Genomic DNA, 16,898 nt, shown 5'->3' on the forward strand with positions numbered 1-16,898 from the left:
CAGCTATGGGCTTTGCTAGACAGGGAGAGCTTGGTCACTGTGCTTTGTGCTCTAATAACATTGTGTTTGAGCTATTGCAATGTGTTCTATATGGGTCTGCTGCTGAACACAGTTCAGACGCTGCAGCTAGTACAAAATGCAGCTGTGAAAATCTTGCTATGCTTCTCATTTAGGCACCGTATAACTCCAGTCCCAAAGCACTATCAAAACAATTTCATTACTTGTTTTATATACTGTACATTTTTTACCTCTTTTAGCTTTACATATTGTATAATAAATAAATAAAGGAATAAGTTGGGCTTCATCTCAATAAATAAAAAGCCCAGTGTGCTGAAGCAGTTTTGGAATCAAATATTCTGTACTAATTAACAGAAGAAGAACATTGTTTCTGTAATGGAAAATCCTATATTCCACATTTTGTACATTGATGCACTTTCATGTGAAGTCAAAAAGCAGCAGAAATAACGGCAACTTTAACAGGTTCTTAAAATAAGGTTAGTACAAAAAAGGCAGTACAAACGTCATTTTAGTTGAAACGAGGTACAGTGGTACCTCGTTTCAAGTACTTAATTCATTCCAGAGGTCCGTTCTTAACCTGAAACTGTTCTTAACCTGAAGCACCACTTTAGCTAATGGGGCCTCCCGCTGCTGCCACGCCGCCGGAGCACAATTTCTGTTCTCATCCTGAAGCAAAGTTCTTAACCCGAGGTACTATTTCTGGGTTAGCGGAGTCTGTAACCTAAAGCGTATGTAACCTGAGGTACCACTGTATAGAATTTGCAGCATTGGCCTAGAATCCTTCTTCTCAAGACCAGTCTAACCATGTCAACAGTGTGATGCAGCACCAAAAAAAAGCTAATGCTATTCTACGCTGCATCAATAAGTCTAATGTCCCAATCAAGGGAAGTAATAGTAGCACTCTGTTCTGCCTTGGTCAGACCACACCTGGAGTACTGTGTCCAGTTCTGGGCGCCACAGTTTAAGAAAGATATTGACAAGCTGGAATGTGTGCAGAGGAGGGCAACCAAGAAGATCAAGGGTCTGAAAGCCAAGCCTTATGAGGAATGGTTGAGGGAGTTGGGCATGTTTAGCCTAGAAAAGAGGAGACTGAAAGGAAATATGATAGCCATCTAAAGCAGTGTTTCCCAACCTTGGGCCTCCAGATGTTTTTGGCCTACAACTCCCATCATCCCTAGCTAGCAAGACCAGTGGTCAGGGATGATGGGAATTGTAGTTCAAAAACAGCTGGAGGCCCAAGGTTAGGAAACACTGATCTAAAGGGCTGTTGAATAGAGGATGGAGCAAACTTATTTTCTCCCACTTTGGAAGCTAAGACTCAAACCAAAGGATTCAAGTTGCAAGAAATGAGCTTCCATCAGGAAGAACTTTCTGACAGTAAGAGCTGTTTGACAGGGGAAAGGTTTCCCTCAGGAAGTGGTGGACTGGACTCCCCTTCACTGGAGGTTTTTAAGCCCCCCCGCCCCCCAGCTTTATTGTGGCCCATAGATCCAAAATACAAAGTACAAGGTTTATAAGCAGAGATTGGATGGTCATCTGTCATGGATGCTTTAGTTGAGATTCCTGCATTGCAGGGGCTTAGACTAGATGACCCTGGGGGTCCTTTGAACTCCACAATACTATGTTTCTATGATGGTTACTCTACAATTCTGCGATTCTATGACAGTTACTTTTTAGTTTTTACTAAACCTTTGCAAAATATGAAGCTTCACGCAGTTCTGACTTTTCAGAGAGCCTTAAATGACATATATTGTGTTTAAATGACACCATGTAGAACATTCTTTAATCCAAAACAAAAACTGGGTCGAAAAATATCCTTTAATAGCCTTCAACAAAGGCCAGCAGGCAGTACATTTTAACCAAGGAGAACTACACAAGTTCTCTGTGGCTTCCAATTATTTTATATCAAGCTGCTCAGTTACACCACAAGAGAATCCCCTAGTGGCCAATTATTGCCACATGAAACCTCCCTTACAACACTGGCATAGTACACATTGGCATAATAAACTGCAATGTGCTGGCTGACATTTTCAAAATACGTTCTTGGAGCATCAAAATATTTTTTGTACTTCCTTCTAGAAAAGAAAGAACTATTACATTAAGAGAAGTGTTAGAATAAGGGACATAAAGCAGGGATGACCAGGTTAAATTCTCCCTCAACAATAAAGCTTATTGGGATAATACTACGTAATCATCTTGAGCTACTTTAAGGGAGAGCAGTATAAAATTATATAGTTTTCCAAAACTGGTGTTCCTTGCTTTTTGAGTTATCACTTTGAAATGGAAGTTGCAGAATGCACAAAAAGTGTACATTTCCTATAAAAGATACACACCCGGATGGCTGTATATTCAGTTGCACAGATATATTCAGCCACATGGAGAATGGGCCCTACACATGTAGAAGGGGAATCCAGGATTTTCTTTTGCATGGTGGAGCCCTTCATGCACAGGGCCTGTTTTCTTTGAGGCTGAAGATGGAGTTGCCAGCTGATGGTTGAATGGTACATCAGTGCCAAAGGGGTATGACCAGCTGTCTTGAGTCCATTTCTCACTTCAGTGCATAGGGATGTTTGCTAGAGCACTTTTATACAGCTGCACAATATCAGGATTTATGCTAATTATAGACTCCACGAGTTATGAAATCTGAATAAAACCAACCCTTTGGCAGTTTAAGACATATGAATGAAAACCTTTCTTTGTTTATGTGTTTATGATCTACAGTAACCCGGCATATTTTATCTGGGCGGTTTACCAAAATTAGCAAAATAAAACAACATTAAGAATATAAAATAAGAGCAGCATAAAAGATGGTTCTTTTAGCAGATTTACTATATATTTTAGAAAGGAGGGAAGGAGTCCTATGCTTGCCATTAAACCATCATAATTTAACTGGAGTATGGTAGCAAAACTGGTCTTGAACTTTATTCTGCAAGTAGAATTACTTCCACTTCAAAGTAATTTATGCAGCCCAAGCACATCTTGTTTCCCAATCTCAGGCATTAAAATCAACCAAGAAACTCTAAACCAAGCTACAGCAAAGCATGAATGCGTGTGTGGGTACTCCCAGTCGTCCTGCTGCAATGCGACTCTGAGCTAAGCCATGGTTTGGCTTAGCGTTGTGTGCAAACTGGGTTAATGGTAAGCAGAAAGTAGAAAGTGTTCATGCTAACATTAGATCAGTCTACTTGTCTTTCATTAAAAATTCACTTTAGGAGAGAAAGACAAATCACAGAGTACTGTGCATAAATGACTCCTCTTCCTTTCTAAAGCTCAGGATACTCTCCTCAGCCTTGTCATCATTTTGCCTTTGACACCATTTCCAAGAGCCTTATGAAAACCTGCCTTTTTACTTTTCCAGTTCCATCCGCTTTTGTTCTCCAGTTACTTCATTTTGAAAGGATCTTGTGTACTTCAACCTTTACTCCAACGGAGAGACATCTTTAGAGCTGTTCTCTCATACATTTTTTCCTCTGGAGTTCTTATTCACATGTAGAGCATCAGATCCAAGTCATTATGCAAAGAGATGCTATGTCTGCCTCCCATCTCTTGAGCCTTCTCTTTAATCCAGACAGTTTTATGACCATCTAGCTTAAATTCAACTTCAACTTGTCCAAGCACCGGGAACTGCCTTGGAAATGTATTGTGAGCAAATAGGAGAAGATTGACATATTTATGTTCACATAGTGTCTGTGATAATAAGACATGAGTCCAGGATTCATGGACATGAGCATTTCCCCTGCTTGGTGGCAGCAGCTAGTTAATTGTAACAGGGGAAAACAAAGTTTAAATTTGTTTACACAAGGTGTCTTTTTAAACTTCAAAGGGGCAGTTTCCTCAAATGACCTTGGCACTATTGATTGTGTCTTCCATGATATTTAATTTGTAGGAAATAGTTCATAGCAGGCAAGTCAACTTGGTATTGGACAAATAGATGCATTGCACAAGGGTAAAAGGCTATTTTAATTTGCTTTCTAATTTGACTTGAAGATATGTAATGCTTCCATCAAGAGGCTTCAGTTTTCTTAAAGATGGAGGAATCTTTATGTTGTCCCCTGGACACCAATTGCATGTCACAAACATGTACTCCTTAGTATTATGCTCAACGGACATAATCAACACTGTATTATATATTGTAGTAATGCAACGTAGGCATTTATTGTTCTCTTTGATAGCCCCTTGCTAGTTTTTATTCTTAAATAGCCAAGGCTTTATTATATGCATTTCCTAAAAAGCAAAACATATTTTTAACTACATTTTATATGAAAATGCATGTAGCAGAGCCTAGATTAAAAATAATGATAAGAGGAACAGACGAGGAGGGGAAAGAGGGGTGGTGGTTAACACTCTCCCTAGCCATGACATTTTTCTCTGCTCAAAGTGTCTCCCCATGGCTGCCTTTTCTTCCCGCTAGGTTCACACACTACTCTTGCATAAGCCTTGTAATAATTACCAAAGGATCCAGTGTCGCCTGCACTGTTCAATGTGTTGTGCAAGTTGATATATGTAATCTCTGTGAGAAACAGAAGTGAATAAAAATTGTGTAAGTTAGCCTCAGGGTTAGGTTAACATTCAGGACCTAGAAATGTTCATGGCACCATTTTATCCAAAAGGTCCAGAAGTCAAAATAAGTTTAATTTAGGCAACTGCATCCTGTATACTTCATTTTAGTGATACTTTTGTCAATTCTCACATTAATTAACTCTTAAATGGGGGGGGGGGAGTACTTCAAAGACTCAAGTTCTCTCTCTCTCACACACACACACAATATAATATATGCCAATAACCAATCCTTACATCTTTCAATTTCTCTAGTCAAAAGCATTCTTAGAAAAAAGAAGGAACTGCAGCCTATTTTCTACCTGCTTCACCATTAAAGCCAAGAGGCAAATAAGACATTATGGAATCACCAATTGTGTGCATGGCCATGAATCAGCCTCATGCATGCCTACATATGCAGACTCCTCCCAGAAACCTGCAATTATACTTGGAACTCTTCAATTAACCATAGTTTCTCATTATATCTGAACCAAAAAAACAAGTTACCAGCTTCGGGACAATTTGGGAATCCTGCCTTGTTTTTATAACAGGTTTGGAACCACTGAACTTTTAAAGTATGGCTAACTGAACACTTCCTAGCTTACTGCAAGAAAGATTCTGTACTTTTCTGTGTATAAGACTAGGGTGTTTTTTTTTACTAAAAATAATTTTAAAAGGGGGGTAGTCTTATACACAGGGCAATCTCCCCCCCCCCCATTTTCTTAATTTTGGGTCCCCAAAAACAGGAGGTGTCTTATATACAGGGGCGTGTTTTACACGGAAAAATACGGTAATCCAAATGTGGTCTAGGAACCAGGTCTTAATTTGTATAAGACTGGTGGTTGGATACATTTTAAGTATTCCATAGGCAGTTGGGATGTGGAGTGAAACTGTCAGCTTGCGGCAGGTTTAGGGAGGGAAGCAGAGACAACTGTTCTTCCCCTCAGTGGCGGATATTTCCAGTCTGGGAATCCTATCTGCAAAAAAGACAACTTGGAAGAAGTGTTTTCAACAAGAAAACTCATATTGTGGTGAGGGTACAGCTTTCCTGCCTGTGCAGTGCTTTAAACTGCGGTCTACTCCACCATGATCCTTTTTTATATTGATTCAGCCCAGCCCAGGTGAAGGCAGCCCACCAGTTTCTAAGTGTGGGTGTCTGTCCTACAGGAAGATGCAAAAGGCCTGAGATCTAGGGTGAGCTACAAATAAGCTTTGACAAATTAACATTAAGGAGCTACATTTAGACCACTGTCTACTCCAGCAGAGCATCATAAAACTGCCTACCAAAAACTAGCATATGAATGGATTCTGACGAAGAAGATATGCGGAAAGGCAAGTTGCTGAACTTTCACTCCCTGGATAGCTTGACAAACTTACAAGAGACCTGAAGGGGAAGCTTGACATAGAATAGAATCCCAGAGAAAATGGTAAATTAGGGGGAAAGTTAAAACAAAACACCACAGTATGGTTAACTTCACAAAGTGAAAAATACGTGTTGCACAGATTTAGAAGGAAAAGACAATTTACTGAAGCTTTCTGGACAGTATCCAAAATACACTGTTTTTAAAATAACCAATACTCCCGTTGTTACTCTTCTCTTCATATTCCTAAATGATCTACTAGTATTATTAAAGGGACACAGGTGGCGCTGTGGTCTAAACCACTGAGCCTCTTGGGCTTGCTGATTGGAAGGTTGGTGGTTCTAATCCACATGATGGGGTGAGCTCCCATTGCTCTGTTCCAGCTTCTGCCAACTTACAAGTTTGAAAGCACACCAGTACGAGTAGATAAATAGGCACTGAGGTGGTGGAAAGATGAACCGCGTTTCTATGCACTTTGGCATTCACCATCGTGTCCCATTGCGCCAGAAGTGGTTTAGTCATGCTGACCACATGACCCAGAAAGCTGTTTTCAGACAAACTCTGGCTCCCTCGGCCTGAATCGAAATGAGTGCCTCACCCCACAGTCACACTGGACTTAACCATCCAGGGGTCCTTTACCTTTACTTTTTACTTAGTGTTATTATATGTCCCAATATTTAAAAGATTCATTGAAGCAAAGAAATTTATGTGATGAGATAGCCCTAAAAAGCAGTCAGAACAGTTATAATAGCCATCCTCATTCAATAAAATGGCTAGGATATAGTAGAATTGGCATATCAAGCAATTTGCCAAGTGAAAAGGAAGCCTGCAGCAGCACCACAAAGGCTGCTTAGGCATGACTGCTGAGTCACCTTTCTTTCCCTGATAAAGTCTTGACAAAAATCTAGATATATACCAATGTTGTACCTATGCTGGGCAAGGCATAGTTTACAAGCAGGCCAGGATCTTACGCACAAGTGTTGCTGCTATGCATGATCCATGATAAGAACGATCTCCTTCATCAAACCCCCAGTACCAACTTCAGGTTGTACATAGTGCCATTAATTACATTTTTCCAGGTTAAAACTAATAAAAAGCTCAGACAAAACACACAGAAATCCAGCTATAATATAAAAGTAAACTAAAATTCATCTCTGATTGCTCCTATTCAGGATAGATGCCTACTCTATCTGGTTCCATATTTTTCATATTGCATCATTTGTCCACTTGCTCATCTGGATTGTTTTACTAAACTCTCTTTTGAATTATGCAAAGCACTTCTAGCATGAGGCATTCTGTTTCCTCCTGCTCTTTACAGCACAGTATCTGGGTGACAGGGGTCATATGTAGGTGGTTTATTATTACAGAGTGTAGAATTTCAATGGTACGAGCACTGACTTCCTAAATGACCTAAAATATTGCAGTCATGGTTCCCATAAGGAAATAAAATGTACAGCGGAAGAGGGCCACTCTAGACTACTTTCTAAAACATAAAAGAAACACCATGACTTCAGCTTAAAACAGCTAGCTGCAGGAATCATATATAGTGACGACTTAACATGAGGCTGCTAGAGATATTCTATCTGATCTACCTTTGGGGTCTTCCCAGATAAGGGGCATTCTGACAGCCACAAACATATCAGGTTAGAAGAGACTGTGGGAGTCATTGTGGTTAAAGTGTTGAACCAGGACCTGGGTTCAAATCCTCATTGAGCCAGTCTCTCAGTCACTGATTTGTTGGGAAGATAAAAATCAGGAGGGAGAAAACATGCATGCTACCCTGAACCCCTTGGAAGTAAGGTGGGATATATGTGTAATGGTAAATATAATAAAAAGAGATGAGGATACTTGGGCATGATGTCTGCAAGCTTTGTATCATGAACTGCTATCACTTATTTGCAGGCTGCAGCTCTGGAATTCTTTTCTGCGCTTCAAAGCAATTCCTGAACAGATGAATTCAGGGGGCAGCTGCCTAGGCCAAATCAAATGAATAAATAAAAATACTTAACTAAAAGTAGAAACGGTAGGAAGATCTTGACAGGGGTTTCTTTTCCTGAGCACTTGGGCTCAAAAGAAAATAAAACAACTGTGGCTGAGACGTTTCATTTTGAATCTGCTAAGACAGAGCCAGACAGAGGGTGATGACAGGTGGGTGTCCTGCCCGTGACACACACACACCCAATGTAAATCCTGGCTACACCCCTAGACAAATTATAATAATGACACGAAGGGTGTTGTACACCTAATAAACAACGAAAGCACCTCAAGGGATAATGAGATCTCAGTTCTGAATGATTCTATGTAATTTTGCAACACAGCATTGCTGCTGACCATCACATTAAAAAAAAGATGCAAGAGTTCCATTTTGTCTTTTTATTCTGCCCCCCCCCCAATCCTTTCGGGTGAGATTTGAATTTACCATTATTGAACTTAACATTCGATATTTATGAGGTCACATCGGGGCTGAATTTCAGTTTGATGAGGCCCTAAGCAACTGAAGGTAATGGGGCCCTTTATATGCCCAGCTGTCCTTTGTCAACAACAAATTGTCGCTGTTTTTTTTTTAAATTGAGTATATGCTATATGGTAATTTATGGACCTCATAGGTATCTAAAGCCATTTTCACATAACAAATATGAACCTACAACACAAAACACTGTTGCTGTATGTAGGTTTTATTTTATTTGTTTTTTCTCTTATATTTTGGAAATGTACATCCAGGGTTTTTATTTATTTATTTATTTATTTTTGGGTCTCCAAGAGAGTGGGGCCCGAAGCTCTAGCTTGTTTAGCTTTTACGTAAATCCAACACAGCAGCACCTGTTGGTCGCCAGGAGGCGAGAAAGTGAGAGGAGGAGAAAACCTATTCTCTCCCCCCCCCCCACCTCCATCTCCATCCTTTCCCCCGCACCGACCTTTCGACCCATATCGGAAACTCGACGAACAACCCGACGCGCCTTGCCCATCCATCACCTACGGAAGGGATTCACGCGTTCGGCACTGGCGTAACGGCGTTCACACGTTCACGAGTGTGTGACACGGAACTCTCGCCCCCCTCTCCCCCTCCCCCCGCGCCCACGGCGTTACCTCTTCGCCTCCTCCTCCTCCTGCGCTCGTCCCTTCGGTTCCATTTCTGACACTCGCCATATTCCCCGCGGGGCCGGGCTCGTCTCGTGTGAAGAGCGGTGGGTCTCTCTCTCTCGGGTCAGGATGTGAGCGGATCCAGGAGCGCCGTGGCAGCGAGACCCTCCCTCAGCCCTTCCCTTCCAGGATAGAGTCCGTCAGGTCAGTTGGCGGCGGCGGCTCTTCTCTGACTGAATCCACCTCAGGCGGCTGTTTGCCGGCGTCCTCCTACCCGCCCGGCTCGCGCCCGCTCCTCATCTGCATATCACGCCCCGCCCACCGTATTTAAAAGTCACACACGCAAAAAGTGGGGGCAGTCGACGTTCTACACACACACCCCGAGCTCCGCCTCGTGTCGACTCCGCCCACTGTATTTGCATGACGAGCAGGACTGACCTATGGAAGCGCCTGCTTGTTTCTGCATATCACGCCCCGCCCACCGTGCATTTAAAACACACAAAAAGTGGGGGCAGCCGACGTTCTACACATACCCTGAGCGCTGCCTCGTGTCGACTCCGCCCACCGTATTTACATGACGAGCAGGACCGACCTATGGAAGCGCCCGCTCGTCCGCCTGCATTTCACGCCCCGCCCACCTTGCATTTTTTTTAAAAAAAAAAAAGGAAGCGCTTCTGCCGGTAGCCGGCGTTCTGTTTCTCCACACACTCACACATCCCGACTCCACCCACTGTATTTGCATGACGGGCAGGACCAACCTATAGAAACGGCCCCCGCGCTCGTTATCTGCATATCACGACCCGCCCACCGTGCCCTTTAAAAAAAGAAGAAGGGGAAGCGCGTCGTGGGCTTCCTGCCGGCATCCGAGTTCGACTCCTCCGCCCATGTCGACTCCGCCCACTTTATTTGCATGACGAGCAGGACCGGCCTGTGGAATTGCTCCGCCTTTGCTTCCTATAGACGCGCGGCGGAGGCGCGGCGCAGTTTGCGTATTCCTTTGGTGGCAGCCTCATAATGATCTTAATTTGCGTCTAAATGCAAAAATGTCCTGACCGCAGAAATTAAGAGAAAGGGAAATGTTCCATTATCCTTTGTTCTATGAAAGCTACCTCCGGCTAATCATTTTGTGTTATCTGACATATTTCTAGACAGGTCTGCATTTAGGAGGTGGTTTCTAATAAATCCAGTGCAAAAACACCCCCCCCCCCCAAAAAAAACAACCCCGACATATCAACATGCCATAGTAGAACAGTAGAGTTGGGGGGGACGGGCCGTTTTATTATTATTTATTTATAAAATTTGTATACCGCTTTATAGCCGCAAGTCTCAGGACAGTTGCAGCATAAAAACACAAAATACATAATAAAAACAAAAACAACCCAATAACATATTTCTAGACGGGCATTGTTGGTGCCTGCCTTTTCTAATATCTCTAATGCAAAAAGAAAAGAAAGAACACTGAGATATCAAAATACCATAAAAGAACAGTAGAGTCAGAGGTGGGGAATATTGGTAATAATTAACAATCATGGGCATAGCTGCCCCCCCCCCAATCAAGCACATACTTAACTAGCTGACCAATTGTGTCCCAGATAACTTGGTTATTCCCTTCCCCAAAATATAAAGCCTGCCCCCCCGCCAAAAAATAAATCCTAGCTATGCCCATGTCAACAACCCAGCACAATAACCTTTATAATAGTTTACTTTGAGGCAATAAAACAAGTATTACACAGAGTTAATATCTGTCTTAGAAGAAAGTGACATGAGACAAGTGGCTCTTTAGAGCCCATTTGAAGGCCTGGAATAATGGTGCCATGTGTATTTCAGTTCCACATAAGTGCCATCAATGTCAAAAGAACCTGTCCGTATTGCTTGCTTGTCTTCTTGCATTCATGCAGGTTTGTACAGGTCAGGCATAGGCAAACTCAGCCCTTCAGATTGTTACCGGAAAAATCCAAGGGCTCCCTTGGACAAAAACAAAGACACCAACCAGGATAACTTGGAGCAAAACAGCAGCCTGTAGGCTTGGCCTTTATTGAACTGTTGCAACAGGGTGTTCCCCTCACTTGCAGGAGAGAGGAAAAGACACAGAAAAATGGTGTGCAAGGTCTTATAAAAACATTTGAAATTCCCACCCTGGAGATCAAGCCCACCCCCAGAAACATCATGAATACATCACAGAAAGGAGGGGTTGAGGGAGAAGTTGTGGTGGTAACCTGAGTGTCTTGTCACCTGGCTGGTTCCCTTCTCCCCCTCCCCATGAGTCATTTTCAGAAGACAAAAGGTAGTCGCAGTTTCCTGCCCCCTGAGGGGGAATCCAATCACTGTTCTTTTGTTATAGTCCGTGTTGAATCCTGTATGCAGTCCGTTGCGTTGTTGATGGTCTTCTGTCTGAGACCATCAGGGTTGGCATAGCAACTGGGCAGGGCTCCTGAGTACATGCTCTCACGTTTAAGGGATTATGGCTGACCAGAACCAAGCCACCCCCCTTTGATAGTCCTTGTCATATGGAGTAAAATAAAAGTGGAACAGTGCAAATCCGGTGTATGGTTGATTTTTCTATAAATTCATAACAGAAGCGTAGTGTAGTGTGTGAGTGTGAGTGTGTGTGAAGTTTGTACAAACTGAATGATTGGGGGGGTTTCTGCTACAAGATGTTTTGGGACTACAGTTCCCATCATTCCTGACCACTGGTCCTGTTAGCTAGGGATGATGGGAGTTGTAATCCCAAAACATTTAGAGGGCCAAGTTTGCCTATGCCTGGTATAGATGAAGGTAGACCTTCCAATAGCACATGACCCCTTCTGTTTAGGGCAGGCATAGGCAATCTTTGGCCCTCCAGATGTTTTGGCCTACAACTCCCATGAAAGCTAGCTAACAGGACCAGTAGTCAGGGATGATGGGAATTGTAGTCCAAAACATCTGGAGGGCCAAAGGTTGCCTATGCCTGGTTTAGGGCTTTCTATGTTCGATACCAGCAGTTTGAATTGGGCTCAGAAACTCCGGCTTACAACCCAAATCCCATCAAATATTTATGGTAAGATTACAGTGCAACTCTTAATGGTCTCCGTAATGCCATACAAGAGACCCAATATTTACAAGAGAGAACACTGAATATCTAAAATGCTAATGTTCTAGCATTTGTCCAGTCTTCTAATAGGAACCTGACATAGTGAGCCTCTGATTTTCCCAGAAAAGGTACCAGCAAAGGTAGTATATATATATATTCTGAACAAAATGCTTGTTTAACCTGGAGGTAGGCTGTATGAATTGTGTATTGCTTTGTAATGATTTGTTGGGTCTCTGGACCGTAATAAAGATTGATGATGATGAAAATGCTAATTTCCAATTTAGAGGAAGAACTGTGTGGTTTGAAATATTGCACTTGGGATTTTTAAATGCTAGCTGTCCTGGATAGATCCACACCCCCTGCTTCTGCTCTTTATGTCCTTCAAAGTTCAAACTGATTCGAGAACAGAACCTCTCAGGCTTTGTGGAATTCTCAGGGCTTTAAAAAAGGGATCTTCATTAAGGTTCCCTCCTCTGGGCCTTCCCTGCCTTGTTACAAGCTGCTCCAAACTCTCACCAGCATTCAAAACGTCCCTTGCTCTGGGCATATTTTCCAACAGGGAATTTCATTAGCACAAGCAGTTTCTGAGCTCTGGGCACAGTCCTGCGCCTAAGATTTCAGATTAAAACTGCAGAGTGGAAGGAAAGGAGGACCTTTTTCTGCCTTCCCACATCCAGCTACTCTCTGGAGACCCTCTTAAGAATATTAGGGGGGTGGGCAGGGGAAGAACTAGACCATGGGTAGGCAAACTAAGGACCGGGGGCCGGATCCAGCCCAATTGCCTTCTAAATCCAGCCTCCAAACTGTCCGGGAATCAGAGTGGTTTTACATGTGTAGAATGTGCCCTGCCCTTTTATTTAAAATGCATCTCTGGGTTATTGGTGGGGCATACAAATTAATTCATTTTTTATTTATTTTCTCAAAATATAGTCCAGCCCCCCACAAGGTCTGAGGGACAGTGGACCGGCCCCCTGCTGAAAAAGTTTGCTGACCCCTGGCCTAGACTGTGTGAAAAATGAACATAATATTTTAGCTGCAGTTCATTCATTTTCAGCTTTGTATTCTTGATATATATATACAGTCATACCTCGGGTTGAATACGCTTCGAGTTGAGCACGTTCGAGTTGCGCTCCGCTGCAACCCGGAAGTAACGGAGTGTGTTACTTCCGGGTTTCGCCGCTTGCGCAGACGCTCAAAATGACATCACACACATGCGCAGAAACGGCGAAAAGCGACGTGCGCGTGGGCAGACGTGCCGTCGCTAGTTACGTTTGCTTCTAGATGCGAACGGGGCTCCGGAATGGATCCCGTTCGTATCTAGAGGTACCACTGTATATAAAAAGTGCACCTAGACATTCCGTTGTTGCACCCATAACCTAGGTTTAAGTTGCCATTTAGCTCCTAGCTTTCATATCTCGGTTTCTATCACTCACATAATACAGCTTGACCCCATTGGATCTGCTGCAATGAAAGAGATAGGTGTTGCAGTTGAAGTGATAAGTTCATAAGATCAAGAATAAGCAGAAGAGAAAAGGCAGCACAAATAAAATTCACCCTCATCCCTTGTTGGGTTAGCACAGCCTTTTCCTTTCCTTTCCTTTCCTCTCCTCTCTTTTAGAGAATCATCTGCCACGGATGCTTTAGCTGAGATTCCTGCATCGCAGGATTTGGACTAGATGACCCCAACTCCAAAATTCTATGATTCAGGTCCAAGCTTTCATCAGCTACTTAACTCTATATTGTGCAAGGCTGATTTATCCCACGTTTTAAGCTCTTTTTACACACCCCACTGTTTCCTAATTCCCAACAGCTGAAGGAATCGTGTGTAAGATTCCAAGGCAACCTTCCCACTTCTCTTAAAAGGACCAGGCTTGCTTAACTTCAGAACAGCAATAGTTTACTTTGCAAACTTTCAGGCTGCAATCCAACACCTGTGTTGTTTCAGGTGAGGCATGGACTCAGTAAGGAATGATGGGAAAGCTTTTTCCTATTTCTTGCCCAGTTCTCCATTCACCCAGGTGTTAAAAATAAATAAAAAATATGAGCGGTGCAGTCTTAGACTTCTAAGAGCAGACTTCCGTATCCACGGCTAGCAAAATTCTCCTAAAAAAGACCTCACCACTCCTTAAAAAGGTAAAGGGACGCATGACCATTAGGTCCAGTGGTGGCCGACTCTGGGGTTGCGGCTCTCATCTCGCTTTATTGGTCGAGGGAGCTGGCGTACAGCTTCTGAGTCATGTGGCCAGCAGGACTAAGCCGCTTCTGGCGAACCAGAGCAGCGCACGGAAACGCCATTTACCTTTCCGACGGAGCGGTACCTATTTATCTACTTGCACTTTGACGTGCTTTCGAACTGCTAGGTTGGCAGGAGTCACCACTCCTTACTACAACATAATTTCATATTCAGTTTGTGTCAATCTCACATCTTCAATTTCAACTGCAATTGTTAGGCAGATCCAGCCTTTGTTTGCATTGTTTTTCAGTCACACTCCCTACTGATGTTTCCAGGAACCACACCCCAGATGATTGCAGCAGGCTCAAAGATGTGATGTATGCCCTACTTTTATTATGGGATATATTACCTGGGTGTTTCCATGCCTTCTAATTAGTTTCCAGCAACTGCATAACTAATTTCAGACATGGGGTATTTTTTCCCCACCCCCTGCCCAATGTTTTGACATTAACACTCAGTGCCGGATTTGTGTTTAAGCTAAACAAGCTATAGTTTAGGGCCCCACTCTCTTGGGCCCCCCCAAAAAAATATTAAAGGAGAAAAAACACCTGGATGCACATTGCCAAAATATGAGATAAAAAACAAATAAAATAAAACCTACATACAGCAACAGTGTTTTGTGTTGTGTAGGTTCCTATGATGTAAGTCATGGTGATGTTAAGTAATGCTGGCCTGCTCCCTAACATATCACTGGTTTGCTCATTTCTATATACAGTGGTACCTTGCTTCTCAAACTTAATCTGTTCCGGAAATCCGTTCCAAAACCAAAGCGTGCCAAAACCAAGGCACGCTTTCACATAGAAAGTAATGCAAAACGGATTCATCCGTTCCAGACTTTTAAAAACAACCCCTAAAACAGCAATTTAACACGAATTTTACTATCTAACAATACCATTGATCCATAAAATGAAAGCAATAATCAATGTACTGTACTATAAAATAAATAAGACAGTATTGTCATGATAAAAAAAAATTCTTACCTGCACTGATGATAGTCCATTAAGTTAGAGCTTAATAATTATTTCACTATTAATATACAGTGGTACCTCGGGTTAAGTACCTAATTCGTTCCGGAGGTCCGTACTTAACCTGAAACTGTTCTTAACCTGAAGCACCACTTTAGCTAATGGGGCCTCCTGCTGCTGCCGCACCGCCGGGGCACAATTTCTGTTCTCATCCTGAAGCAAAGTTCTTAGCCTGAAGCACTATTTCTGGGTTAGCGGAGTCTGTAACCTGAAGCGTATGTAACCCGAGGTACCACTGTACTTCTTCTTAATTTTATTTCACTATTAATATACTTCTTCTTAATTGTATTTCAGTTCAACAATTACTTTGATAAAATATGTATCTTGTTATGTTCAAATGGCTTTAGATACCTATGAGGTCCATAAATTACCATATAGCATCTATCCAACACAAAAAACAGTGACAATTTGTTGTTGACAAAGGATACCTGGACATATGAAGGGCTCCATTACCTTCAGGAGCTGAGGGCCTCATCAAACCTCAATCCAGCCCTGTTACCACTACTCAGAATCTGAACTTGGCAGTTCCATCAGCGACTACACATGAGGTAGAGATGCTAGGCATTCCATCAGGTTGGCAAACATCCATAGGCCTTTTTTGCACATAATGCCAAACCATGGTTTATTAAACCATAGTTCCATTGGTAGCCTGAGCACTGTCCAAAGGCTTAACGATAGTTCATTTATTGCCACCAAACCACAACCTGAAGCCATGGTTTGTTGGTTGCTCACAGAACTTGGTTTAACTATAGCTTGGCATGATGTGTGACTCTTGTCGCTCTTTGTGAACCATGGTTTTCTTTGTCCCCCTGCCCCTGGTACAGGCAAAGCTAAAGGCAGGAGCTGCTTAGAAAACACGGCCAAGCTTTAGAGAAACAAGCCTTGTGCTTTCAGTAATCTGTGGGACAACTTATGTTTAACTTGTGATTTAATAAACAAACCCTAGCCTGGGGTTACAGATAAATCAGTCTTCCTTCATTGGAGTAATTTTTATGTTTTACGAAATCAATGGAATTTTGTGTCTGGGTGGGTTGCCATATTTCAAAATCCAGAAAGAAAAGTTGCTGAGCTTTTTTTATTTTTGGGCGAAATCGGCAAAAGCAACACTTCCGACATACAACTACTGGATTTTCCCGGACCTTTTGCCTATTCGCACCTGCTTGCGGGTACAGTATTCCGTGTATGTCCAGGAAATTCCAGACATATGGCAACCCTAGAATCTCTCTGCCTTTCCTTTCCTCACACCCTTTTCTTTCTTTTCTGCCTTGGTTATTGAGCAAACCAAATTATGCCAGCGTTTAATGACTTGTAACATCATTGACTGGTTTTGTTCTTTACGAACTAATTAAATTGGTCTTGGTCAAGGTTGCCTGTCCTTTGCACAAGCAAGTTCTCCAGATCTTCTTCAGAAAACTTGCCAGCTCTTTAATCCTTTTCACGAGTGACTAAACCATCTTTGGAAATGCTGTTGGCTTGCCACACCTAGGTGTTTAATGTGTTTTGTTTCTCCAGAGCGGATGAGCTTCCTGAAGTTTTTGCATTGCCTATGAGGTCAGCTGCACCTCCATCATTTT

The 16,898-nt window shown here is 42.5% G+C and overlaps 1 protein-coding gene across 3 annotated transcripts in view; it reads right to left on the reverse strand.

The window, feature by feature from the left end:
• The window catches only part of TTC39B (tetratricopeptide repeat domain 39B), a 55,859-nt gene extending 46,549 nt beyond the window's left edge, over nt 1–9,310 (reverse strand). For all 3 annotated transcript variants that reach the window (XR_013834314.1, XM_079959494.1, XM_079959493.1), the window contains exon 1: nt 9,003–9,310. Coding sequence is in view for 2 of the 3 variants with exons in the window: in XM_079959493.1 (XP_079815619.1) it covers nt 9,003–9,062 (60 nt within the window). In the remaining variant the exon portion in view is untranslated. The remainder of the gene's footprint in view (nt 1–9,002) is intronic.
• Nucleotides 9,311–16,898: the final 7,588 nt, after the last annotated feature.

Source organism: Podarcis cretensis (genome assembly GCF_951804945.1).
Source record: "Podarcis cretensis genome assembly, chromosome: 17".
NCBI classification, from domain to species: domain Eukaryota; kingdom Metazoa; phylum Chordata; class Lepidosauria; order Squamata; family Lacertidae; genus Podarcis; species Podarcis cretensis.